Raw genomic sequence first — 27,895 nt, forward strand, 5'->3', positions numbered from 1 at the left:
TCAGATAATATCAGTGTTCTCCCCAGATGTTACAGATACATATCAGTATATCAGTAACAGTATCATTGACTACAAAGAATTCTAGATAGCATCTTTTCTTAAAATTATAGCATCACATTAAAAAAGGATGATAAAAGGACCTTGGGAGAACACTGAGATTTTGTATAAGTTGTTTAAAATTATGTCCAGCCGTTCTGGAGCAGTTAGGGATATAAAAGTTGGATTGAAGGACAAACCAATGAGTGGAATAACTTCCACATCATATTATACTGCGGACATCAGAAAGAGGGTTATAATCATAATAAAATAGAACATAAGTCACTATTTGCACTAATTATTTCTTACTTAACTAATTTGTAACTTACTTTTTAATTTTGTCTTCTTGTTTCCGTGCATGTTTCTTCAATATCAAGTTTTCTTCATAAATACGAAGATATTTGTCTTCCAGGGTATCCCGGTCCCATTTGGCAACCATTCTTCTTTGCTGTTCTGCTCCTTTAATTTATAAAGTATAACTTGTGATTCTGATATTTACAATATAATTTTACATGGCCTACTCTGAAAATTTTTTCTTTAATTTTCATGGACACCAATATTAACATTTGTAGTTGAAAACCCAACAGACTACATTGTAGTATGTATAATAATTTGGAAGTTAAAAATCTTAACAAAAATGAAGGTTCAAACATCATGTGATCAAAAATAATTGTTTGTGGTCCCAACAAATGTCAAAGGGAAACAATTCTATGCATATTCAGCATAGAAAATTTACTTAACATAAATTTGTAGGATCTGAAATGTGGGTAAACCAGGAGAAGGGTTAGATAATTCTGTTAACCACTACAAAGCAAGGAGAAATAGGGTAATGTCAGGAAGTATGTACACTCAGAAGAGTAGATGCAGAAATGGAGCTCTAATGATCCCTGTGATATATGTTTTGACAGTTTGCAGACCATGAAGAGTTCTTATTCAAAGTGTTATCATGGAAAGAATGTTGCATTCTCCCAACACATGTATTTGATATTATAATATTCTCAATCTGACGGTGTGTAATGATATTTACTAAATCTGAATGGCCATATTTTCAAACCAACAAAAGAACATAAACCGAAAACTCTTTTTATTTGAAGTTATGAAATATATGCAATTTAAACCCGAGTTAATAAACAAAATTGTTGTCCAAATTTCTCAACAACAAAATTTTTCCAAACTGAGGTTATATACATGTACATGTATATATATTTTCTCTCCAAAGTAGACAGTGTTTCATCTATATGAATGTGTGATATGTCCAAATACACACACAAAAATGAGAAAAAGTAAAATTGTTAACAAATTTCATTGAACATTACCTGCATCATGCCTTCCTCCACCTGGATCTCTCACAGGAATCATATCTACATCTCCCATGATGCTCTACCAGGGACTGAAAATTACATACAAAATATTAAATAATGTATGACACTCAAAGAAATGATAAAATAAGAAAGGATTCCATTTGAGGTGTGAAATGATTTACTTTGATTTCAAAATTCCCTCTCAAAGTCCAGACCGAAAAAATGGCTTCAGCTCATGATATGCTGGAATTCTAGTCAAATCGGCACCTACTAGCATGACTAGTCAAATAAGTACCTGGTTAAATCGGCACCAGATGTAGTCATTTCGGCACCCATGTTAAATATGTTGAATATATTTTTTTTCTTCAGTAATTTAAGCAAAAAGATTAAAATAAAGAAGGTGTTGTCCAGAAATATTGACTTATTGACAAATTTTTTGGGGTTTCTGTATGTATTTTTTTGTTCAACTTAATGTGTTTTTTTGTTTTTTTTTACTTTTCAAGTCCCTAGCAATATGGCCATAGATTCCATATTTGATTCCACATTTGAATCATTTTGGATCTCTTAGCTGAACCTTGTATCCTACCAAATCCAGTTGACCTTGCAAGAGGATTTTACAGGGAATTGAAAAGTTGGAGAAAAAAGTTTTTTATCTTGCCATACTGTTGAAATTTTCTATAAACTACATATGGTTTAATTTTGAAAGGCATTCCATATATCATAACACCTATGCATTCTCTTGTGTTTTTGCATTGCAAACATACAAAGGGACAGCTGCTTCAGCACACTCAAGACAGCTGTCCTCTGACATTGTGATAGTGAGGAAAGCTTTATTCTTTTATTGCTTCTAATTTTCTCATGATTAAACAACAGCTTGGGTAATGGCTTCATTGTTTTTTATTTAAGTTCATGAAGAAAAAACATCAACATGTTAAGTATCTAATTGATAAAAGTTATTAATCAATTAATTTAAAAGAAAACTTATCAAAACAGCAGTCATAGAATGTTGGGAAAACTTCAAACAATTAACTTATACATGTATATTCCAACTGCTTAATTATACAGTGTTCCCGCCTGCCCTATATAGAAGGGCGGCCCGCCCTTGGTGCCCTTACCCCCACCCTTCTGCCCTCAAAAAGTAAAAGAATGCACCCCTCTGCCTTTTCAAAAAAATAAAATTTCAAAATTTTATGCCTACCGGCCTTTCCAGTAAAATTGTTACCTGATTGTGTAACACTAATTAACTGACAATGGGATTAAGTTAAATACCTAATGCTTTGGCAGTTTTATCACCTTTGTTAATGATTGTTTACTGCTAATTAGTGGATTTAAGATAATTGAACAAATACTAGATATTTAATACAGAATGAAATGTCCACATGTTATCCATTTGTAATGTTTATGTACAGCATGTACACCTGAAAAAATTTATTTCAGAAGGCATAACATAAAAAATAAAATCTTAAACAATTTTAAATGCATACATAGTTTTGACTGAATTGGTAAAAGATGTTTTGTTTCATAACCATGAGTATGAAATTTAAAGAGGAATCAAAGAAATTTGTACTTTGAACATAACAAGATTCACTTCCTGTTTTAAATACTTCTTGTATTTTATAATCCTCCTGACATGGAGCACTCAACAAATTTATTTTAACAATGATGGAGAAAAAAGTAACTGTTTATACTTTCTGCAATATATTATTGCATCAATATAAATATGATCATCTCCTGTCTCACCTGTTATATTTATAAAACTCCTTACTGAGGAGCACTTTGGTGTGCACTTAAAAATACTTTTTTGTAACAATTTAAAAGATAATAAATAACTCTCAATAACATATATACTATATGTTTGAACAAGTAATTTAAATGTAGATAATTTAATTACATTCAACATTCAATTTTGCATGTATAACTCCATCTTTCAAAACTACTTGTTTATTTTGGTATAAGTTATAAAACATTGAAATTTCTGATGATTATTTTCCATACCAAATGTACAAGTTTGTTTAGATTAACATCAGAATGATATGCTTTGCTTCATGGTATGATAATTTGATGAAAAAAATTCTTACTGGAACCAACATCAGGAACACATTAATTTCTGAATATGGTTTAAATACAACTAATGTTCTCCAGCTGAGCCTAGCAATATTCAAGGTAATTTATACACTGTCCAACATTGCCCTTAAAATCTGGGTTATAACGCTAAAGTGCCCTTTCAGACAACTAGCACCCTTCTGCCCTGAGATTCAAGCTGGAACACTGTTATATGTGATGATTTTTAACGAAAAATTTAGAACTATTTACATATTATATCAAATATTTATACATATTTAGAATTATTTATATATATTATATCAAATATTATTGGATGCCGAATTGACTTTAAATAGGTGCTGATTTAACCAGGTGCTGATTTGACTTTTTCTATGGGTGCCGATTTATATGCTGTGGGAAGGTGTCACAGAAAAATATTAAAATAGCCTTCCAAGACGTGTAATTATTTTGACTCAATATATTCTGATTTGTCTGTACAAAGATGTGATATTATATAATAAAATTTCCTAACTTGGCAAATGATCAAAAAAATATCAGGAATAAAAGCTTATACTATATAGTACAAACATGTACCAGCCTAGCTTGCCATCAGTTGATTGTCAGTTACATGTTGCAACATGTTATCTGCATAGTATTACAGTGAATATTAAATATATAACACACAATTCACTTCATTCAACATCAGAAAGTCTTGTTACATAAAACCTCATTTAAACAGAGAACTGCTTATGTCATCTATATTTTTATTTTCAATCTGTATAAAACGTGATAAAAGAGAGAAAAAGATGGTGTCCAATGTAAACAACTGGTTTCTAATGTGAGTGTGGCATATTTAAGACAGGTTTCAATGCTTAAGTTTGACGTACTGTTAGGTTAAATCTTCAAAGATAAATCCTCGGCATTTAAGCACAAAGAATTATTTGGAGAATAAAAATAATCAACTTCTAGTGCTTTGCTTTTTTTCTCAAAATCCAAACATTCCACGGACATGCGCACTAAACCGGAAGAGCTATGTAGCTACAGTAAAATGTTAATTCGATATTTATTTCTAATTATATAGTGTTCATTAACTTCAAAAGGACAACCATTTCAAAGAAAAACAAAAAAGGACATAGTATACAGCCATCGGTGGTTTAAAATTAGTTAATAAATCTCTGAAAAAGGTGATATGGTTGAGATTAAACCCCACTTACTTTGGACCTAACTGACATGATTTTGATATGTTTTGTGTACAAACATCATCACCCACTAATAGTCTTCATATACAGTAAGAACTGGTAAGGATAAATAAATATCAGAAACTGATATTGTTTAAATATGTCTTTACAGATGATTATTGTATCCGTAGTAATTCATTCCTAATATGAGGAAGGCGCTACCTTGAATGCCAGCTTACCAAGACTATGTCCTACATATTGATTGATTGTTGGTTTGCTTAACGTCCAGTGGCAAATATGTCATGCATGTTCAGGACGAATGTTATAGTTTTTGTCTAAAATAAAATAATAAGTTCAGATGGAAACTGTTAAGGGAACGATCATTGAACTTCAAAAGGCAGAAAGGAGTATGTTTTTTTTTTTCTTCAAAAATATTCTGATTCCCAAATTGATGAAAAAAAAAATTCTAATCAAGCAGAGGACAAAAAAAATATTCTGAATCCAGATTATCCCCATACCTTCTAGTGTTATTTTTTGACCAAGTAATTTTGATTGATAGCATTGAAGCCCTTTGCGTGAAAAAAAATCTTAACTCAAACAAAAAATCATACCCCCGCCCTTTTGAAGCTAAATGGTTGCACCCTTATTGTCCATATTGTTTTCTGCTGAAAATAAATTTATTGGTGATTTATCTAAAAAACAATGCTTAAATTCATTATCTTGTGCCATTTTAAATCCATTTTTCTTTCTTCGCAAATTTTACAAAATCTAAAACAATAAGACATTTGTTTAATTTCAAAACTATTAATACTGTTATACAATCCATAACTTTATTAAATTAATTTTTTGTTGGTTTTCATGAAAAGTTGGAGGATTTGGAATATCTTTTTCATCAATATCTAAAAGTTGTAGCTGTTTTTTTTTTTATTTAGTATTGCAAACAACACTTTCTCTTTGTTGAATTATTTTTACTTTCTAAATTAGCTGGATGTTTATATTGTATTCCCAGTTTCCTGCATCTCATATATATGTGATCAGCAAGAGGATCATTTTGATTGTTAAAAGAAGAGTTTGAATTTACAGTGAGCCTGTTTAGAATAATGATTTGATCAGGGTTTTCATTTTGATCTAAGCATAAGGAACCATAAATAGGATTGTTAAGTTGATAATCTAAAGATTTTGCTATTTTCTAGGATGCTATTTAAAATTTGAGGGGAGAACACTGCTCAGCAGTATAAATGTATTCCTGATCATCTTCTGTTTGTGGGTTTCTACATCAATTTCATGTACTAATTCAGAGTCAGTTTTATGTCATTTTTGCATTTTGTTTTATTAGCTTACTTTTCAAGTTTTTATACTACAGCAAAATAAAATTCAGAATGGAAATGGGGAATAAGTAAAAAATTTGCTTTCCAGTAATGCAATCATGTCGCTGTTGTTGTCCGAAGACACATTTGGTTTCCGGACAATAACTTTAGTTTAAGTATCTCTATGACAATGGATGAAATTGTACCAGAAGGTTCAACTTCAATACACAAAAGGAAGGTTAGAATTGATTTTGGGGGTTATCATATGGTACCAACAGTTTAGGAGTCAGTGGTCAAAAACAACATTTTTGGGTTCTTTTTCCATAATTTTGGGTTTTTTTCTCCAAAAATTTACCATTTTTACATTGATTATTTCTCATTTATATATAAATGCAACAAATACTGATATGACAGGAGATACACACGAAACAGGGTGTGTAAAATATTTTATCGGTAATTTGTGCATTTTTCATTTGATGTGTACTTCTTGATAATGTTGACGTCAGTATCAGTGAACTGGTCATGATAAAGAAAATATATTGGGTCAGTTCGAAATTGACATGTGCGAGTGCACGGCAAAAGGATCTTCTTTCCCTTTAATTCACAAAATTGTACATGATTTTTTTCGCAGAAACGCACAAGTTATTTCATGAATGAAACACTTGTCATTGTTTGAAACTTTCAGTAATAAAAAGTTAGTTTAGCTTTTTTGAACGATTCACTGATTGTGTGAAAATTTAAACAGAAAATGTACGATAAACCTGATAAAATTGCGTTATCTGCAGAATTATCGATAGCTTTCCTTACTATTCACAAGGACATATAACTAACATGTTACTTGGATGGAGAGTTGTCTCATTGGCACTCAGACCACATCTTCCTATATCTATAGTCTGGCATGGCTGGTGCTGTTCCAAGTTGTCTTCTTTCTCTGCATATTTCTTGAGAAGTATTTGTTTGACCTGGTCAGTCACTATAAAGTGTTACAATTTATATTTAGACGCAACACGTAAATAGTGACCAAAAAGGTACCGCTTTCACATGTATGACATGAGAGAATCTAGAAAAAAAATTAAATGTACACATAATTTTTCAACATTTTTGTGGGACTATCACATAAAATTAAGGAGATATGTAGTTGGAGACTGCTGCTGAATAGAAATGTTCGGGCTCACCTGATACCTGTTTTCAAATTAGTCCATATTAAAGTTTGAAGAGTCCAAAATTAAAATATGTTTGATTTCAACTGACAAAAAATTTGGTGTTTTTTATATGCTAAATCTACATCTGCGGTTGTATTATGCTGTGCTTGGCGAAGCATTTTATTGCTTTTTTGTTTGTACTTTATTTTATTTTGTTCATGAAAATTAACTTGTAGTTGTGAAGTTGCTTACATTTTAAAAGATGATAATTAGATAACTTCGCATGGTGACAACACTGACGTTTTCGTAGATTTACTTTTTTCCGGGAATGCTTCATCTGTTGATATATTCTCATTGTGAACGATTTGTGTATATTTAAATATATTAACCAAAGTTAAAAGACATGTATAATGTCAAATCATAACAATACAAATTGTTTAGTCTCAAAGAAAACTTGTAAGATTTCCGCAGTTATTTTTGTTGAATAGGTGCAAATTGGGAACTGTGACGTTATAGCCATAAGTATTTATTGCTTGAATAGTTTGAAATGTGCACCTGATAAAAGTATTCAGTAGAGGGAAAATGTTTTGATCAGGTTTAAACTGACGCATGAAATATACAGGCGACTGCGGGAGGCAATTATTTATAAGGCATCCAAATAATGTGTCGGCAGCTTGATTTCAAAGGATGTAGCCCACATACTTCCAAGTAACATGCTCTATACCTATTAAAAGTCATGGTATTATCATGGGTTATCATAACTCCATCTTCCCATAAAATCCTATTTTGGACAATATGGGTGCATACAATATATATGTACCTTTAAACATGATAAATGTATCACTCAGACTCAAGTCTCCTTTTACAGCTGTTTTATGATTAAACTTAGAGAGTGAAAAAAAAACAGTCTCCATCTCCTGGGACTGTTTAAGGTAGATATGTGTCATAATTAATGACAAGATTTGTTGAGAGTTTGTCAAAGGAAGTACAGTCTACAGATAGTGAATTTGAATATATATTTTTTGTTGAAAACTTTTGTTAAATTAAGTTTTGAATTTCACCTGCATTTGTCTGTGAGCTACAGGAATAACCGTGATCACATTCAACAGTATAACCAACTTCATTATCACTGTAACTTGATATGGGAAATTCTGTAGCAGATGAATAATAGTAGTGACTAGTCATTGTCAACCAGAGGTAGAGCACCAGATTTTACTACCTCCGGCTAAGTTTCTCCCGAAATTTATTGCTTGCAGAGGGTTTTTCTATGTTCCCATGGCTGGACGGAACTTTTACACAACAAATGTTATCATAAATTATGATATTGTAACTTTTAAATGGAGTACCTGTGGTTATTTAGGAAATTTGTCACTGATAATGGAAAGATGAAGCAGACGATAAAACATGGCGTAAGTTGTTGTTGTCCAAACTTCGGTTATTTCCGTGGTACAATAAAATTAAAATAAACTACACAAGTTACTAAAATTTCTAAATCTTGTTTTTGTAAACAAATAAAAATTCATGTCGTATTTAAAATCGAGTTATTCCGTTTTGTCCCGTTTTTTCAAGATCGCGATTAAACGAGAATCTGGCAGCCATTAAAAATATAAGGGTAAACTACAAACTCCGAAACAGTGGTGACATCTGGCTACGCTTCTTTAATTTCGTTTTCATTATTTGAAGAATTGACTTTATATTTGGAGCCAAGCAAGAATACAATATTAATTTAAAAAATATAAGGAAAAAAAAGAAAAAAAATATTTTTAAGAGTTACTTAGACAACTTGACTTAATCAGAGACGTATAATACGTTGTATTATATGTCTCTGACTTAATCAACTTCGAAATTTAAAAAAAAAATCGTACGAGATTTAACGAGAGTGACGAAACTTTTTAGATTGGTCATGTAGAGAGAGTTATCGTTCTTTATTCCAATTCGATGCTTCTACCATAAGTGCCAGCTAAAGCTGGCATATCAAATATAATGAACTTCAGAATTGAAGACCTTTCAGGATTCTTATACCTCAGATCACTGTCAAATGACCGTACACATTTTTTGTAGTAACTTTAGTAAATTGGGTCCTTTCTAACAGGATATATGCAATCTTCGAAAATTGCCATCAGCATTAAGATGGTCTTTAATACGAGAACAAAAATTTATTGAATTCTTAAATCATGATAGTTTTGAATAATGTTTACACAAAAACCGAAAACGGCTATAGTAGCGATTGAGAATACTGATGATAGGACAGCAGAAGTGGATGACGTGGTATCTGATTTAATAGTTTATAAGAGAGCAGCAACCTTAGATAGCAAATTTGAATCAAAATTTTATAATGAACAAAAACGGAGGAACAGTTCGATAAAAACATGGGATGACCAAGACCGTACGTGATGCTAAATATAGCCGTTAGTTTTCTCGTTTGAATTGTTTTACATTTGTCATTTCGGGGCCTTTTATAGCTGACTATGCGGTATGGGTTTTGCTCATTGTTAAAGGCCGGACGGTGACATATAGTTGTTAATTTCTGTGTCATTTGGCCCATTGTGGAGAGTTGTCTCATTGGCAATCATACCACATCTTCTTTTTTATATATCAGTATAAGCTTTCGGTAGAACTTAGGTAAAAATCCTTTGGAATCTAGGTTGAGAGTAAAAAAAAAACAAAGATAAAAAACTTCAACAAGTTTGTACGCAAAAAAATCGGATTTTAAAAACGAAATGCAAAAGAAATACACTTGACCTATCTGAGAAAAATCCTTTGGAGTTTTGGAAATCTGTAAACTAATTGAAAGACAACGCGAAGGAAGACCCTAGCTCCAACATTTCACATGATGAACATTTAAATGAACTTGTTGATAAGTTTGACTACAAATGTGATCCTGCATGGCTAGATGATAAACAAATGTCTTGTCTTTTTTATGCAGACGATTTAGTGGTTTTATTTAGTGTTGAAAGGAGAAGGTACGTTTTTTCCAATGATTTGCTTGTTATGAGGTTGATTCCAGTGTTGTATAGCCTGGAAGCTTACTATCAGCTTTGTTGTCAATTCATTTTTCTGATTTTGGTAGCTGCTGTTTTTGTGTTGCATGCTTGGTTTAGCGCAGTAGAGCTATGACTTTTGCCTTTTTGCAACGGTGAATTGGGTATACTAGAGTTTCCACTATTGCTACCCTACAATCTTCAAATTGTTTTATCAATTATATGCATTTACGACAGATTAAAAGCCTTTACTTCGTTTTTCATTAACAAGCAAAAACGGAACAATTAGTGTATCATAAAAATTAAAATAGCAAAAATACCGAATTCCAAGGAAAATCAAAACGGAAAGTCCCTTATCAAATGGCAAAATCAAAAGCTCGAACACATAAAACGAGTGGAAAACAACTATCATATTCCTGGCTTGGTACAGGAATTTTCTTATGTAGAAAATGATGGAGTAAACCTTGTTTTATAGCTAGCTAAACCTCTCACTTGTATGACAGTCGAATAGAATTCCATTAAATTGACAACAATGTGTGAGTAAAAAAAATAGACATAATGAGTAAAATTGTCAAGCATTTGAGTACAGCAGTCAACATTGTGTTATAATCTTAATCACTATAAAAAACAAAGAACTACTTCATGTTTCCAACGGTTAAGTAGCAATTTGTTTTGGTTATTTTTGCAGGATTTTCCAAAAACATATAATTTTGAACTTCAAAAATGATGGCGGCCGTTTACAACGACAGTTGGGATCTCCATTCATAATTCATAAAGAAAGCCATACATGTAGCATTGTTGTATTAGCTTTTACTTTCTAGATTTCAATGATAGGGATTGTTGCTCACAGGGAAGGTTTGGAACCAAAAGTTCTTAATGGTAAATTTGAAGTCATCCTATCGAATGTTTTATGAACGGCATACTGAGTTGCTCAGTGGATCGTTATGAAATTTCTGTGTAACAGATGTCCATATATATGTTCCAATTCTTGTTGACACAATCACCTCATTTTGGAAATCACCGAATTTGTGAACTCTGACGGGCGCCACTTTACGAATAGGATCTACGTACCCTTCCGGAGCACCCACGATCACCCTCGGTTTTAAATGGGGTCTCTGGTTTTGGCGTTGTGATTTGTAGACGGTTGTTTGTCTTTTAGTCTTTTTTTCTTGGTGTTGTCGGTTTCTCCGGCTTTTATTGATGAATTTTGATTGTCCTTTGATATCTTTTGCCTCTCTTATAATAGAAATAAGAAGATGCCCTTTATAGATTAAGAAAAACATACTTTTTATTTCTTTATTTTTAACCCTCTGTTTTAAGTACCAGTGATACATTTCTGATGGAGATTGTACTTCACCAAATTCATTAGTCTTTCATTTAAATATCCGAAGCTATTTACCCATTACGTAATTTCTCCAGGACGTTGAACACGATTTACGTTGATTTTTTTTACTATTCTCACACTAACCCGATTAAACAAGTGAGATACTACGAAACTAAATGATCGCAACTTTCAAGGTACTTCTTTGTCTCTCCACTTTGAAACCATTCGATGTTTACAACTAGGAACAATCCACGGATATTTTTTTATGCACAACATTTGGTTAAGATTAGGAAGATTCCCAAGCATATGTCTGTGGAAAAGATTTATTTATACACAATTCTTCATCTTTCCAAAATATTGAACTAATTGACATATTGTAGAGGCACCTGTCAATTGATTCCATATTTGTATTGTTGGGTTGTTGTCATCAGAAATCCATTTATCTCGAAAATCAAAAAGATCCATTTTATATCAATTGAATAAGAAATTTTAGAAGAAATATAAAAGGATAATTACGAACGTTCCAAGTCAAGATGAATAAAGGAAACCACTCTTTTGGGACCCTTTGAAATGCTCGGAAATGAAAATAACACTTTATAAGTTCGTGCGTCCGAAGCGCTTTTCTGAATTTACTCACAAGCCAAACCATTTGAAAGCCAAAGATGAGTTCTTCTTCGAACATGTTGGCCTAAATTTTCATAAACAATCACAATCTTCCTTTAACCTTTGCGTAAAAATCAGAACAACATATGAGGGTCTTGATTTGGTTTACAGAATAGAGAATAATCGAGTGCTAAAATATAAAGAACAGAGAATAATCGGTAAAAAATAAAGATAGAGAAAAATGTCCTAAAATATGAAAGATGACAGAAATAAACACCCTTCTATTCCGACAGCGACACAATCAAAATATTTGTATACGACTGCAAATGTGGATGTTCATCGGTCGTCAAACTGTCTATATCACTCTGCTCAGCTCTTAATTGAATTGCATATCACAGCTTAGTGACGTCAAATACGTTGACCCGGCCTTAAAAAATTTGACCCGGACATATCAGAGACGTCATAATGTTTGAACCGACGGATAAGTTTGACCCGAACTTATCAAGTCATCTTCCGGTTTGCTGCATGGTGAAACAAAGAAAACACTTCCAAAGGACGCAAATACAGCCCGATAAATCGATTATCAGGTAATCTGCATATTGATATTGTAAAATATCAACTGCTCGACACAATATGAAGGCTTTTTGATCTCGTTCGCTGCGCTCACTCAACAATAAGCTTCATATTGTGACTCGAAGCTGATATTTTACAATATCAATATGCAGACAACCTGATAATCGGTACATAAAAGGTAACGATTTTCATTTATTTGTCGTATTTTCCTTTAATCACAATCATGTTTATATATATAATCTTGAATCTTTAACACGAATTAAAAAAACACAGATTCACTCAAAAAGTAAATTAGCAGTAAATATCAAAACGCTATTCATATTATTGGGAACTGTGTTAATAAAATACATGAATCCCTGAAATTCTTCCGTACGACAGAAGGGGATATACACATCAACGTCTGGTCGGAATTGGGACTTGAAATCCGAGGCACCATGATGGACTAGTACCACGCTCTCTGAACGTTAAAGAAATCTTGCAATAACTCTCATAGGGGTCCGTAGTTGGCCTCTAAAGGCAAAAGGTCTTTCCCTATCAAACATACCACAATTTTCTGGTAGCAAGGTATAAATTTCCCGACCTTCATGCGGGTCGACCTTCCTGGCAGACTCTACCTATTGTATAAATTGTTAATTTGTTCTCGTCCAGAATATCAATGTAACATTTGCCACTGGATGTCAAGCATGCGACAATCACACAATACACCAATACATCATTAGATCTTAACGATTGAATCTATACAAAAACAACTATTAAAAAACAAACAACAACAAAAAAAACCCGATAAAATACTAACTATAAGAATAAATCTAAGTGTACTATACACAGGGACAGGACAGGAGTTTTGTGTAAAAAAAAAAAAGGCAGGATGAACAACTTTGCAAAAAAAAAGGCAGGACAGGAGTTTTGAGTAAAAAAAAGGCAGGATGAGCAACTTTGCCAAAAAAAAAAGGCAGGATGACAATTTATGTAAAAAAAAGTCGGGATAAACTAATAAAAAAGAAATGCAGGACGGAAAAGAGTGAAAAATAAAAAGGCAGGACATAGATTACAACTAAAAAAAAATGCAGGACAAAATTTTTCATCATAGCCCCCCATAAAAATCAAATGGAAGCTCCCTAAATATGAAACACTTTCATAATCATGTGCAAACGACACGCATAACAAATTAATTTTAGATATATATATAAAGCCATCCTATAAGGTTTCGGATATATCAATTAAAAGAGAAGCAGAAGATACAAAGGGGATAATCAGAACTCATAAATTGAAGGGAAACAGACAAACACAAGACAAACAAGTACACAAAACACCACATACAAAACTATAAAGAGTCAGACTGAACAACACGAACTCCACCAAAAACTGGGAGAGACCTCCGTTTTTCCGGAAGGCTAAGCAGATTCTGCTCCAATTGTGGCACCCGTCATGTTGCTCAGGTACAAATTCGAGGATGTCTCATTCGGTAATTAACTTTGATATATATATTTGTTTTCCTGTGAATATTGCATGTAGTGGAAATCGACTAGCCAAAATTGCGACGGATAAACTAAACTATTGACAAAATATGTAAAACTCACAATTTTGTATGAAACACATTGGTCCTACCTCTTTCTCGTTAAACTACAAGTATAAACGACAAATTCAATATAACAGATCATTGACAGACTCCAATATGTCAAAACTGGCGGACTGTTTTTTTTTTAAACGTTACGGTACTGGGTCGTGAGTTAACAAGTGCATAAGTATCGGATGAGAAGTGAGTAGGTGCCTAAAGTACTGAGTCATGAAAAAATTAGGTACACGGAGTACTGGGTCGTGAGTAGGTGCATGGAGTATTTGGTCGGAAATGAGTAGGTGCCTTGTGTACTGGTTCGTGAATGCGTAGGTGCTTAAAGTACTGGACTAGGTTTCACAAAGAAACGGCTTACGACTAAGATTGATCGTAAGTATACCGAATTGTTCATAACTTACGATCAATCTAAGTTGTAAGTTTTTTTGTTAAAAGGAATCCTGGTTCTTGAGTGATAAGGTGCTGGGTCGAAAGTGGTAGGTGCCTGGAGTACTAGGTGGTGAGTGAGTAGGTACTTGGAGTGCAGGGCCGCGAGTAAGAAGGTGTCTGAAGTACTTGGTTGGAAGTGAGTAGATGACTGGAGTACTGATTAATGGAGATCACCCACAGTTTTTAGTGGGATTCTTGTTGCTCAGTCTTTAGTTTCCTATGTTGTGTTATGTAGACTGTTGTCTGTCTTCGTCGTTTTTCGTTTTTGCCATGGTAATGCCCTTTTTTTTTAAATCAATTAAGCATGTCTCAGCACATCAATTGAATTAATCGGTTTTGGATCTTTATATTTTTTTGTCATCTTAACATGCATTGAATATGTGTCCGGTTGTTTACAAGAATCAACGTAAAACCCTTTAAAACGACCATAATTTGATTCCTTTAACAGTGACGTATACTACACAAAATTTTCGGTTTTATATCAAGTTATTGTAATGAATTAAATAGAATAGCTTTAAAGAACAGTATGTATAGAATAATGGTACAATGATTATTTTTAGTAGCCACAGAAGAGATATCATCATTGGATATACAAACAGGAAGTTGTGTAGTAGATGGACGTGACGTAGTAGTTGTCGACGCATGCGCAGTAGTTTGTCCGACGTCGATCAATGGATACACTTCAGACCATAGTTTTACTGTGTCTGGCTTCAAGAAAACTTTCATCATTATTTCAGCATTTAAATCTAGATATTCTCTTTCTTTTATATCGAATGGAATCCATACTACAGAATCCGTGTATCCGTTTGGTGACCTACAAGAAAAAAATGTAATTCTTTTAAAAAACTTTTTACCTTTATGAAAAATAATACACATGCTGCAAGATAAGCATGTGAATTAACAGTCAGTCTTCAAATCATCTGGATTGCCTCGGTGGTTTAATAGAAGCGTGTTCGCCTCGATTGCGGGAGGTCGTAGGTTTGAACCCCGGCCAGGTCAAACCAAATACTTTAACATAGGTATTTGTTGCTTTTCCGCTTAAAACGCAGCAATAAGTAATAAGATCAAAGACTGTTGGGCTCGGACTCATAATAATGTGTTTGGGTAGATTTGTCTTCTGTGGACTGACTACCAAGTGTGAACTAGCACGTTAAAAGACCGACTCAGCGTGTCGTGCTAGTCCACAGCAATGTTAATATTCATAAAATTGAGAATGGAAATGGAGAATGTGTCAAAGAGACAACAACCCGACCATAGAGCAGACAACAGCCGAAGGCCACCAACGGGTCTTCAATGCAGAGAGAAACTCTCGCACCCGGAGGCGTCCTTCAGCTGGCCCCTAAACAAATATGTATACTAGTTCAGTGATAATGGACGTCATACTAAACTCCAAATTATACACAAGAAACTAAAATTAAAAATGATACAAGACTAACAAAGGCCAGAGGCTCCTGACTTGGGACAGGCGCAAAAATGCGGCGGGGTTAAACATGTTTTTTGAGATCTCAACCCTCCCCCTATACCTCTAGCCAATGTAGAAAAATAAAACGTACAACAGTACGCACAGTAAAACTCAGTTTAAGAGAAGTCCGAGTCCGATGTCAGAATAGGAAACAAAAGAAAATAAACAAAATGACAATAATACATAAATAACAACAGACTACTAGCAGTTACTGACATGCCAGCTCCAGACCTCAATTAAACTGATTGAAAGATTATGTCTTCATCATATGAATATCAGGCACAATCCCTCCTGTTAGGGGTTTAGTATTATACCATCATAAAATTTATGAGAAGAACTTAACCCGTGTCCTGCCAACAACTGGTTTTAGAATAAATATGTTTAATTCCGATGCAAAGACCCTATAAGTGAATCAATATTAAAGCCAAAATATGCAATCTTTAATGACCTGACAACATTATCGTAATTATATCCCTTCTTAATAACTAAAGTCTGTTTAAAGGTTTTGTTAGCTTTTGAGGTGAATACTGACATTTTTGTGCTTTGTAAAGAATATTACCACAAAAAATTGGATGTGAAATACCCGAACGTATAAGATGTCTGCATGTTGAGTTATATTTACGAATGATGTCCTTATAGTTCAGTTTCATGTTCTCGTCTTGAATATACTCTTAACTTGCCGCTGGGCGTCAAACAGCCATCAATCCATCCATCATATCATCTGGAGGCTTCAGTATCGGGGTTTCTCGGAGGTCTGACTTTGGCGACAAATGATACACAGAATAATATTTAATACATATAGAAATCGATTATAATTACATATTTTCAATGCAAAAACACTTCATCAAAGATACCAGGCATTAATTGTGTACGTCAGAAACGCGTTTCGCCTGCTAAAGACTCATCATGTATGCTCGAATAAAAAAGTTAAAAGACCAAATCAAAAACAAAGTTGATGAGCACTGACGACCCAAAATTCCGAAAGGTTTTGCTAAATACAAATAAGTCAATTTATTCCTGGGTCTGAGTCTTTAATCTGTCTCCATACTATCCTATATGTTATACCAGGGTAATTCATGACACATCATGCAACATAAACAAATGAAACTAGACACACACATATTTAATCGGCTTGAAAAATAGATATAACATGGAGGACAGTGTTTCAGACACAAATTTAACAACTCTAAAAGTCAGCTGTCGATCTTTTCTGGATTTTGCAGAAGAAATTCTAACCTTTTTGACGAAACTTTAAAAGAAAAAAAAGAACTTATTCTAATGTATTTTACGTACCCTGTTCTTGCAAATGTTGTCCAATACTGGATGAGATTTCTAGACAGTTTCATACCGTCAGTGGATACAACTTCAGGTCTGAACATGTAAATAAGTTCGTCTGCATGACCACTACCATTGAACCAAGATGGGAAAGGTCCACCCCACGGCTCTGGACTTGGCATGGAAAATTGATAATGATATGTCGTCGCTCCATACATAGAATGCAATTCCAACATCCTTATTGTTGGATAAACAAACATGATATCTGCTAATAGATGTGTAGCAAGATTGCTCTGTTCATTTGGAGAGTTTGCTACAAAGTAAAAATCACACAATTGACGTTTTACTTCCTCATTTTGTTTCAGATATGTTTTGACATATTCGGCTATAACTTCTTCACAAGCCACTCTGTGTGGTATACCTTCATTCAGTGAAAAATTAAATCGCTCCTGAATTTGTGGAAATAAAGTGACGACTAATATTGAGCCTTCGTTAGAAGTTGTTCCAGCAATCATGTCCAGAGAACGAAAGAATGTAGCTACGGCAGAAGTAGGGTCCTCCAGAGAAAGTATTGGATTTTCTGGAAACAATTCACCGTCCACTACTGGGTAATTGTCCGACATGTAGTGTACTTTATCGAGTTGAGCAGTGGCATAAAAATCTGTATAACTTAATAGATCTTGGACTGATAAATTCCTCAGACAATCAACAAACGCATATTCATCATCAATTGAACAGCCAGTTCTATTTGCTAGGCCTGTAGCATATTCCCTGATAGCCTCCGATTTACGCATTAGAATTTTGCTATGAACACCACTCTGACATATAACTCTCTGAAACAAACCTTTGTTCGCAGGAATCAAGGATTGCAGCGATGTACTCATTGCACCTGCTGATTCTCCGAAAATCGTTACGGAATCTGGATTGCCACCGAAAGCTTTAATATTATCATGCACCCATTGTATTGCTAGTTTTTGATCCCATAAACCAAAATTTCCTCTAGCGGCCGGATGGTCCATAGCAAAAAATCCAAACACACCAAATCTATAATTAAGAGTAACGACGATAACATTTCCTGTCATGGCAAATTCTGTAACATCGTCCTGATGTCCATAGCCAAGTTCAAATCCACCGCCATGAATCCATATCATAACGGAATATAGTTTCGTTTTACTGATCACTTTTGGTATGTGGATGTTAAGGAATAGACAGTCCTCTGAAATACCAGATGTAAACGATGTCTTCTCGAATTCTGGTACGTTTTGAGAGCACGCGGCACCGAATAACGTAGCATTTAGCGTATGTATCCAGTTTCCTATAGGTTGTGGTTTCTGGAATCTCCGTTGTCCTACTGGGGGCTTAGCATATGGTATGCCAAGGAATTCGAATACACTTTCTCCACGTTTTGGATCGGTTCTTTTCAAACCTCTTATAGGTCCTGATGGTGTAGTAATGGTTATCTGATTAGGAATACCTTCTGCAACTTCTATTAAGGGATATATTTCAGACCAAAGCTTGATTGTCTCGGGCTTCATTGACCTTTTTAATGTTATTTGTGTGTTAAGGTCCAGATACATGTTTGTCTCATCAAATTGTTCCCAGTAAACACTTTCTCCAAACTGATTAGGAGAGCTGAAACAAACAGGAAAAGCAAATGAAGAAATCTTAAATAAACTGGACATACTGTTTCAATGGTTACAAATAAAAAACACACAGTCTCTACATCTGCGTAATCATCGAATAAAAGAGAACAAAAATGTTCAAAAACATTCAAATGAAGAACCATAAAATAAAGAACTGGGAGGGTAAAGAAAAATATCTTAGAATTTAAATGGTTAGATGTATATCAACTTATGCAATAAAGTTTTTTTTTAAAAGACAGTTAACTTTTTAAATGAATTAGTGGATGTGACACTGCATATAAATGAAACTTAGGATGTGCAATTATTTTTCAAGGTTCTTTGTTATCAATTGATTGTTAAATGTGTTACTTTACGTCCAGTTGAAAGTGTTTATTTTACATTTAAGTCGAAAACAATTAAACAATTACTCTTTCTAGAAGGTTCTGCTAAGTTATTCTACCGGGTTAAATGATTGGAAAAACTAGTTATCAGCAGAAAAAAGGTAACCTTTGGTAGAAACTGACATTTTCCTTGCATCAGCTAGCTATATATCGAATTCCTCAAAGACTTTTATTTGATAATTATTTAGCAAGTTGAAAGAGCGTCACTTCCCTAATACGGGCACCATATTTAACAACCTAATTATGACCACTTTTGACTTGAATGTTTTACATAAGAAAATGCCTGTACCAATTCAGGAATATGACAGTTGTTATCCATTCGTTTGATTTGTTTGAACTTTTGATTTTGCCATTTGATTGGGGACTTTCCTTTTTGAATTTTCCTCGGAGTTCAGTATTTTTGTGATTTTACTTTTTATATAGTGTACAGTCACAGTCAAATCACTGGTTGTTTGGGGAGGCCCAGTCGACCAAATTTCTATATCGCAGTCATTCCGTTGGTTATATTCAAGGGGTAACGTCTTCGAGATCGGGGCCTCGATGGCCGAGTGGTCGAAGTAGTTCAACTACTCTAATCAATAGCCAGTCAACACTGAGGTTGTGAGTTCGAACCCCGCTCATGCAAAGGCACTCGAATCTAATCTTAATTCTTTTGAGGTTTTAGATAAAATACATGATTTTGATGGTCCTTTTAATTCTGTTGTAAGATATGATTTTTCTACTCTCTATACTACACTTCCGCACAATCTTATCAAGAAAAAGTTTTCATATTTAATTAAATGGTCTTTTGAAAAATCTCATTACAAATTTATTTGCTGTAACTCGTTTAAAGCCTTTTTTGTAACGAAAAAGGAAAGTAAGCTAGATACACTTACTGGAAATGTGAAGATATGATTGAATCTTTAAATTTTCTCCTGGACAACATATATGTACGTTTTGGCGATAAAGTGTGTCGACAAGTAGTAGGTATTCCTATGGGCACTAACTGCGCCCCTTTAATAGCAGATTTATTCCTGTATTGCTATGAATCTCAGTTTATGACCAAACTCAGTAAATACACGTCATTTTTACATTTGGTTGATACATTCAACAATACCTTCCGTTATCTAGATGATATTTTTTCGTTAAATAATCCAGAGTTCTCTAAATATACTACCAAAAAATTACCCAATAGAACTTACTTTAACTAAATCTAACATAAACAGCAGTAGTTGTCCTTTTATGGATTTGGACATTTCAATCTCTAAAGGAAAACTCCATACGAAAATTTACGACAAAAGAGACGATTTTTCATTCCCTATTGTTAATTTTCCTTTTTTAGACGGCGATGTTCCTTTGGCTCCATCATACGGTGTTTATATATCCCAACTCGTTCGTTATGCCCGTGTGTGTAGTGATGTCATAGATTTTAACGAACGTAATCAATGCATCACTGGTAAATTATTAAGTCAGGGATTTCGTTACCATAAATTACGTAAAACTTTTGCTAAGTTTTTTCATAGATACAAAGATTTGATTAGTAAATTTGGCTGTACCTGTAGAAAACTGATTAAAAACGGTATTTCACATCCTAAATTTTACGGTAATATTGTACTTAAAGCGCAGAAATCACTATGTAATCCGTGTAAACTCATCGAACCCTTAAACAAACTTATTAGTAAAGGTTATCTTACCAATGTTGTAATTAGATCTTTGAATATAGTTTACATTGGCACTAATATCGATTTTGTCATCAGCAAATTAAAACATAACTAAATTTGCATTTTTTTCAAACGGGATGTATAAAGACACACCCACGTTCATTTTGATCTATAAAGCGGTTAAACTCCTAACTGTCCAACTGTCTGTCGATACATTTATTTTTGGCATTGCACAAGTCATGTCTTCTTTGACTGTCCATGACGTAAAAAAACTAAATCCCTGGGATGTGTTTTAGTTGATTTTAGTCTCTGATGCATGATTTTTTTTATTATTAATTGTTTTGGCTTTTAACTAGCTGTCAGTAACTGCGAGTACTCTCAAATCGTACTTTCTTGTTTATTTTACCTGTTGATACTAATTGTAATGCTTTTTTGTTATTTAATGTTTTTCAGGGTTATATCTGGTCAATATACCAGCTTTAATAAGTGTTTGGTATTACTATAAATTTTCACTTCGTACTATGAACATCAAAATTTTTTATTTTGTAAAAATATTTCCTTTCTCTATTGGAACTGTACACGTATACCTAACAACAAAATTATTTTCATTTACCTGTGTTTAAAGTAACTGCAAATGGCTGATATTTTTGTTCGAGCATATTGTTTTTCTTAAATTGTTTAACATTTCATACCGATATAACATGTTACTTTTATTATTCTTCCCTTAGTTTATTTATTTTGTATTTCATTGTATCATAGGTCAAATGTATTTGTTCAGTGTATGTTCACTGGTGTTAAGATGTCCTTTAATTGAGTTAAGCTATTTCAGTTGATATTTTATAGTGTGTCTTTCTATGTTGTGATGTTACACTATTGTTTCAGAAAAAAGGTGAAGGTTTGGTACCATTGAAACGTTTAAACCCGTTGCATTTGTTTGCACCTGTCCTAAGTCAGGAATCTGATGTTCAGTAGTTGTCGTTTGTTGATGTGGTTCATAAGTGTTTCTCGTTTCTCGTTTTTTATATAGATAAGACCGTTGGTTTTCCCGTTTGAATGGTTTTACACTAGTAATTTTTAAGGCCTTTTATAGCTTACTGTTCGGTGTGAGCCAAGGCTCCGTGTTGAAGACCGTACTTTGACCTATAATGGTTTACTTTTATAAATTTTGACTTAGATGGAGAGTTTTCTCATTGGCACTCATACCACATCTTCTTATATCTATTGAATTGTCAGTTTTCCTACCGAAGGTCCGTTGTTTTTTTATCCGGGAACTTCGGCTTCCTCCAACAATAAAAACTAACCGCCATGAAATAGCACAATAGTGTTGAAAGCGGTGTTAAACACCAATCAATCAATCAATCAATCAATCTTCGAAATCAGACGCATAAATATGCTTTAGTTGAATTATGAGTCCAAAGTCAATGACAGAACTTGATAGAATAACGCATATCGACCTCAATAGTCAAACGTCAAGGGAAATAAGTACCACTTTTTCGACAAATCATGGAAATCTGCTAAACATCTGGTATACATATAAAAATCGCTTTAAGGATAACTAGTGTGTGTCGCTTTCTCTTAATTTATGACATAAATATATCATGAACTAAATTCCCAACTATCAAAAAATTTGAATTTAAACTGTCACGTTTAACATGAATATTTACAAGTATTTATATCATTAGCCTTTAAAATTTAAAATATCAATCTACATGCATATTTAATTTGCCAACACTGTCCATGATATTTATATTTTGATATAATTCGCTATTCAAAGCTGCAATAATTTTCCATTATCAATGCTCATTCTGCATAATGAATGGAAGTAATTTGCATACCGCTGATGTCATTCTTGAGGAAATGCCCCTTGTTTTTTTGTGCGAAACTGTCAACAATCTAGCTTTCCATAATCTTTGTTAGAACTAATTTCAGCAAAATTACATTTACGCAAATTTAGCAACAAGTTTGCAAATTTTCAATATATTTACAACGACCATACATACAGTGTTTTTATGCTATGGTTCTTATTTTCCAGAATAACTACGTTAGATGCAAATAAACTGATGTAAAGAACCTTAATGTAAGTAGAAATTCTATTATATTCAATATTATAACAAATAACAAGCTGTGTTACATACCCTGTTTTTGCAAATGATGTCCAATACTGGATGAGATTTCTAGACAGTTTCATACCGTCGGTGGATACCGCTTCAGGTCTGAACATGTAAATAAGTTCGTCTGCATGACCACTACCATTGAACCAAGACGGGAAAGGTCCACCCCACGGCTCTGGACTTGGCATGGAAAATTGATAATAATATGTCGTCGCTCCATACATAGAATGTAATTCCAACATCTTTATTGTTGGGTAAACAAACATGATATCTGCATAAAAATGTGTAGCAAGAAGGCTCTGTTCATTTGGAGAGTTTGCTACAAAGTAAAAATCACACAATTGACGTTTTACTTCCTCATTTTGTTTCAGATATGTTTTGACATATTCGGCTATAACTTCTTCACAAGCCACTCTGTGTGGTATACCTTCATTCAGTGAAAAATTAAATCGCTCCTGAATTTGTGGAAATAAATAGATGACTAATATCGAGCCTTCGTTAGAAGTTGTTCCAGCAATCATGTCCAGAGAACGAAAGAATGTAGCTACGGCAGAAGAAGGGTCCTCCAGAGAAAGTATTGGATTTTCTGGAAACAGTTCACCGTCTACTACTGGGTAATTGTCCGACGCGTAGTATACTTTATCGAGTTGAGCAGTGGCATAAAAATCTGTATAACTTAATAGATCTTGGACTGATAAATTCCTCAGACAATCAACAAACGCATATTCATCATCAATTGAACAGCCAGTTCTATTTGCTAGACCTGTAGCATATTCCCTGATAGCCTCCGGTTTACGCATTAGAATTTTGCTATGAACACCACTCTGACATATAACTCTCTGAAACAAGCCTTTGTTCGAAGAAATCAGGGACTGCAGTGATGTACTCATTGCACCTGCTGATTCTCCGAATATCGTTACGGAATCTGGATTGCCACCGAACGCTTCAATATTATCGTGCACCCATTGTATTGCTAGTTTTTGATCCCATAAACCAAAATTTCCTCTAGCGGCCGGATGGTCCATAGCTAAAAATCCAAACACACCCAATCTATAATTAAGAGTAACGACAATAACATTTCCTGTCATGGCAAATTCTGTAACATCGTCCTGATGTCCATAGCCAAGTTCAAATCCACCGCCATGAATCCATACCATAACGGAATATAGTTTCGTTTTACTGATCACTTTTGGTATGTGGATGTTAAGAAATAGACAGTCCTCTGAAATACCAGATTTATACGATGTCATCTCGGATTCTGGTACGTTTTGAGAGCACGCGGCACCGAATGACATAGCATTTAGCGTGTGTATCCAGTTACCCATAGGTTGTGGTTTCTGGAATCTCCGTTGGCCTACTGGGGGCTTAGCATATGGTATGCCAAGGAATTCGAATACACTTTCTCCACGTTTTGGATCGGTTCTTTTCAAACCTCTTATAGGTCCTGATGGTGTAGTAATGGTTATGTGATTAGGAATACCTTCTGCAACTTCGATTAAGGGATATATTTCAGACCAAAGCTTGATTGTCTCGGGCTTCATTGACCTTTTTAATGTTATTTGTGTGTTAAGGTCCAGATACATGTTTGTCTCGTCAAATTGTTCCCAGTAAACACTTTCTCCAAACTGATTAGGAGAGCTGAAACAAACAGGAAAAGCAAATGAAGAAATCTTAAATAAACTGGACATACTGTTTCTATGGTTACAAATAAAAAACACACAGTCTCTACATCTGCGTTATCATCGAATAGAAGAGAACAAAAATGTTCAAAAACATTCAAATGAAGAACCATAAAATAAAGAACTGGGAGGGTGAAGAAAAATATCTTAGAATTTAAATGGTTAGATGTATATCAACTTATGCAATAAAGTTTTGTTTTAAAAAGATAGTTAACTTTTTAAATGAATTAGTGGATGTGACACTGCATATAAATAAAACTTAGGATGTGCAATTATTTCTTAGGTTCTTTGTTATCAATTGATTGTTAAATGTGTTACTTTACGTCCAGTTGAAAGTGTTTATTTTACATTTAAGTCGAAAACAATTAAACAATTACTCTTTCTAGAAGGTTCTGCTAAGTTATTCTACCGGGTTAAATGATTGGAAAAACTAGCTATCAGCAGAAAAAAAGGTAACCTTTGGTAGAAACTGACATTTTCCTTGCATCAGCTAGCTATATATCGAATTCCTCAAAGACTTTTATTTGATAATTATTTAGCAAGTTGAAAGAGCGTCACTTCCCTAATACGGGCACCGTATTTAACAACCTAATTATGACCACTTTTGACTTGAATGTTTTATATAGTGTACAGTCACAGTCAAATCACTGGTTGTTTGGGGAGGCCCAGTCGACCAAATTTCTATATCGCAGTCATTCCGTTGGTTATATTCAAGGGGTAACGTCTTCAAGATCGGGGCCTCGATGGCCGAGTGGTCGAAGTAGTTCAACTACTCTAATCAATAGCCAGTCAACACTGAGGTTGTGAGTTCGAACCCCGCTCATGCAAAGGCACTCGAATCTAACCTTAATTGGCTTGAATTGTCAGTTTTCCTACCGAAGGTCCGTTGTTTTTTTTATCCGGGGAATTCGGCTTCCTCCAACAATAAAAACTAACCGCCATGAAATAGCACAATAGTGTTGAAAGCGATGTTAAACACCAATCAATCAATCAATCAATCAATCAATCTTCGAAATCAGACGCATAAATATGCTTTAGTTGAATTATGAGTCCAAAGTCAATGACAGAACTTGATAGAATAACGCATATCGACCTCAATAGTCAAACGTCAAGGGAAATAAGTACCACTTTTTCGACAAATCATGGAAATCTGCTAAACATCTGGTATACATATAAAAATCGCTTTAAGGATAACTAGTGTGTGTCGCTTTCTCTTAATTTATGACATAAATATATCATGAACTAAATTCCAAACTATCAAAAAATTTGAATTTAAACTGTCACGTTTAACATGAATATTTACAAGTATTTATATCATTAGCCTTTAAAATTTAAAATATCAATCTACATGCATATTTAATTTGCCAACAATGTCCATGATATTTATATTTTGATATAATTCGCTATTCAAAGCTGCAATAATTTTCCATTATCAATTCTCATTCTGCATAATGAATGGAAGTAATTTGCATACCGCTGATGTCATTCTTGAGGAAATGCCCCTTGTTTTTTTGTGCGAAACTGTCAACAATCTAGCTTTCCATAATCTTTGTTAGAACTAATTTCAGCAAAATTACATTTACGCAAATTTAGCAACAAGTTTGCAAATTTTAAATATATTTACAACGACCATACATAGAGTGTTTTTATGCTATGGTTCTTATTTTCCAGAATGACTACGTTAGATGCAAATAAACTGATGTAAAGAACCTTAATGTAAGTAGAAATTCTATTATATTCAATATTATAACAAATAACAAGCTGTGTTACATACCCTGTTTTTGCAAATGATGTCCAATACTGGATGAGATTTCTAGACAGTTTCATACCGTCGGTGGATACCGCTTCAGGTCTGAACATGTAAATAAGTTCGTCTGCATGACCACTACCATTGAACCAAGACGGGAAAGGTCCACCCCACGGCTCTGGACTTGGCATGGAAAATTGATAATAATATGTCGTCGCTCCATACATAGAATGTAATTCCAACATCTTTATTGTTGGGTAAACAAACATGATATCTGCATAAAAATGTGTAGCAAGAAGGCTCTGTTCATTTGGAGAGTTTGCAACAAAGTAAAAATCACACAATTGACGTTTTACTTCCTCATTTTGTTTCAGATATGTTTTGACATATTCGGCTATAACTTCTTCACAAGCCACTCTGTGTGGTATACCTTCATTCAGTGAAAAATTAAATCGCTCCTGAATTTGTGGAAATAAATAGATGACTAATATCGAGCCTTCGTTAGAAGTTGTTCCAGCAATCATGTCCAGAGAACGAAAGAATGTAGCTACGGCAGAAGAAGGGTCCTCCAGAGAAAGTATTGGATTTTCTGGAAACAGTTCACCGTCTACTACTGGGTAATTGTCCGACGCGTAGTATACTTTATCGAGTTGAGCAGTGGCATAAAAATCTGTATAACTTAATAGATCTTGGACTGATAAATTCCTCAGACAATCAACAAACGCATATTCATCATCAATTGAACAGCCAGTTCTATTTGCTAGACCTGTAGCATATTCCCTGATAGCCTCCGGTTTACGCATTAGAATTTTGCTATGAACACCACTCTGACATATAACTCTCTGAAACAAGCCTTTGTTCGAAGAAATCAGGGACTGCAGTGATGTACTCATTGCACCTGCTGATTCTCCGAATATCGTTACGGAATCTGGATTGCCACCGAAAGCTTCAATATTATCGTGCACCCATTGTATTGCTAGTTTTTGATCCCATAAACCAAAATTTCCTCTAGCGGCCGGATGGTCCATAGCTAAAAATCCAAACACACCCAATCTATAATTAAGAGTAACGACAATAACATTTCCTGTCATGGCAAATTCTGTAACATCGTCCTGATGTCCATAGCCAAGTTCAAATCCACCGCCATGAATCCATACCATAACGGAATATAGTTTCGTTTTACTGATCACTTTTGGTATGTGGATGTTAAGAAATAGACAGTCCTCTGAAATACCAGATGTATACGATGTCATTTCGGATTCTGGTACGTTTTGAGAGCACGCGGCACCGAATGACGTAGCATTTAGCGTGTGTATCCAGTTACCCATAGGTTGTGGTTTCTGGAATCTCCGTTGGCCTACTGGGGGTTTAGCATATGGTATGCCAAGGAATTCGAATATAGTATCACCAGTCGTATTAAATGTTCTTTGTATACCTCGAACTTGTCCTGACGGTGTTGGTATAGATA

The 27,895-nt window shown here is 34.1% G+C and overlaps 4 protein-coding genes across 9 annotated transcripts in view; all 4 read right to left on the reverse strand.

The window, feature by feature from the left end:
• The window catches only part of LOC127700351 (protein fantom-like), a 47,299-nt gene extending 42,890 nt beyond the window's left edge, over positions 1–4,409 (reverse strand). For all 6 annotated transcript variants that reach the window (XM_052203783.1, XM_052203782.1, XM_052203781.1 and 3 more), the window contains exons 1-3: positions 4,268–4,409; positions 1,353–1,426; positions 366–495 (exon numbers count right to left, since the gene is read on the reverse strand). In XM_052203783.1, coding sequence (XP_052059743.1) covers positions 366–495; positions 1,353–1,410 — 188 coding nt within the window. In that variant the 5' untranslated portion in view covers positions 1,411–1,426; positions 4,268–4,409. The remainder of the gene's footprint in view (positions 1–365; positions 496–1,352; positions 1,427–4,267) is intronic.
• A 9,782-nt stretch (positions 4,410–14,191) lies between these two features.
• Positions 14,192–18,851, reverse strand: LOC127700355 (carboxylesterase 5A-like). Its single transcript, XM_052203786.1, has 2 exons — positions 17,246–18,851; positions 14,192–15,304 (listed from the first exon to the last, which is right to left on the reverse strand). The coding sequence occupies exons 1-2, from the start codon at positions 18,802–18,804 to the stop codon at positions 14,977–14,979; spliced, it is 1,887 nt and encodes a 628-aa protein (XP_052059746.1). The 5' UTR covers positions 18,805–18,851; the 3' UTR covers positions 14,192–14,976.
• A 3,803-nt stretch (positions 18,852–22,654) lies between these two features.
• Positions 22,655–24,625, reverse strand: LOC127702826 (neuroligin-4, X-linked-like). The gene is made up of 2 exons (XM_052207127.1): positions 23,026–24,625; positions 22,655–22,664 (listed from the first exon to the last, which is right to left on the reverse strand). Exons 1-2 carry the CDS (start codon positions 24,582–24,584, stop codon positions 22,655–22,657), a joined length of 1,569 nt encoding a protein of 522 aa, XP_052063087.1. The 5' UTR covers positions 24,585–24,625.
• Positions 24,626–24,630: 5 nt separating this feature from the next.
• Positions 24,631–27,627, reverse strand: LOC127702827 (bile salt-activated lipase-like). Its single transcript, XM_052207128.1, has 2 exons — positions 26,523–27,627; positions 24,631–24,639 (listed from the first exon to the last, which is right to left on the reverse strand). The coding sequence occupies exons 1-2, from the start codon at positions 27,585–27,587 to the stop codon at positions 24,631–24,633; spliced, it is 1,074 nt and encodes a 357-aa protein (XP_052063088.1). The 5' UTR covers positions 27,588–27,627.
• Positions 27,628–27,895: the final 268 nt, after the last annotated feature.

Source organism: Mytilus californianus, unplaced genomic scaffold (genome assembly GCF_021869535.1).
Source record: "Mytilus californianus isolate M0D057914Y unplaced genomic scaffold, xbMytCali1.0.p SCAF_5, whole genome shotgun sequence".
NCBI lineage: Eukaryota > Metazoa > Mollusca > Bivalvia > Mytilida > Mytilidae > Mytilus > Mytilus californianus.

Bases quoted from the DNA above. Each gene is read 5' to 3' on its own strand.
- LOC127700355 (XM_052203786.1), bottom strand. From the start codon at position 18,804: ATGTATCTGGACCTTAACACACAAATAACATTAAAAAGGTCAATGAAG. The intron at 15,305-17,245 runs GTACGTAAAATA...TTTTTCTTGTAG, and splicing joins ACAACATTTGCAAGAACAGG to GTCACCAAACGGATACACGG.
- LOC127702826 (XM_052207127.1), bottom strand. From the start codon at position 24,584: ATGTATCTGGACCTTAACACACAAATAACATTAAAAAGGTCAATGAAG.
- LOC127702827 (XM_052207128.1), bottom strand. From the start codon at position 27,587: ATGGTATGGATTCATGGCGGTGGATTTGAACTTGGCTATGGACATCAG.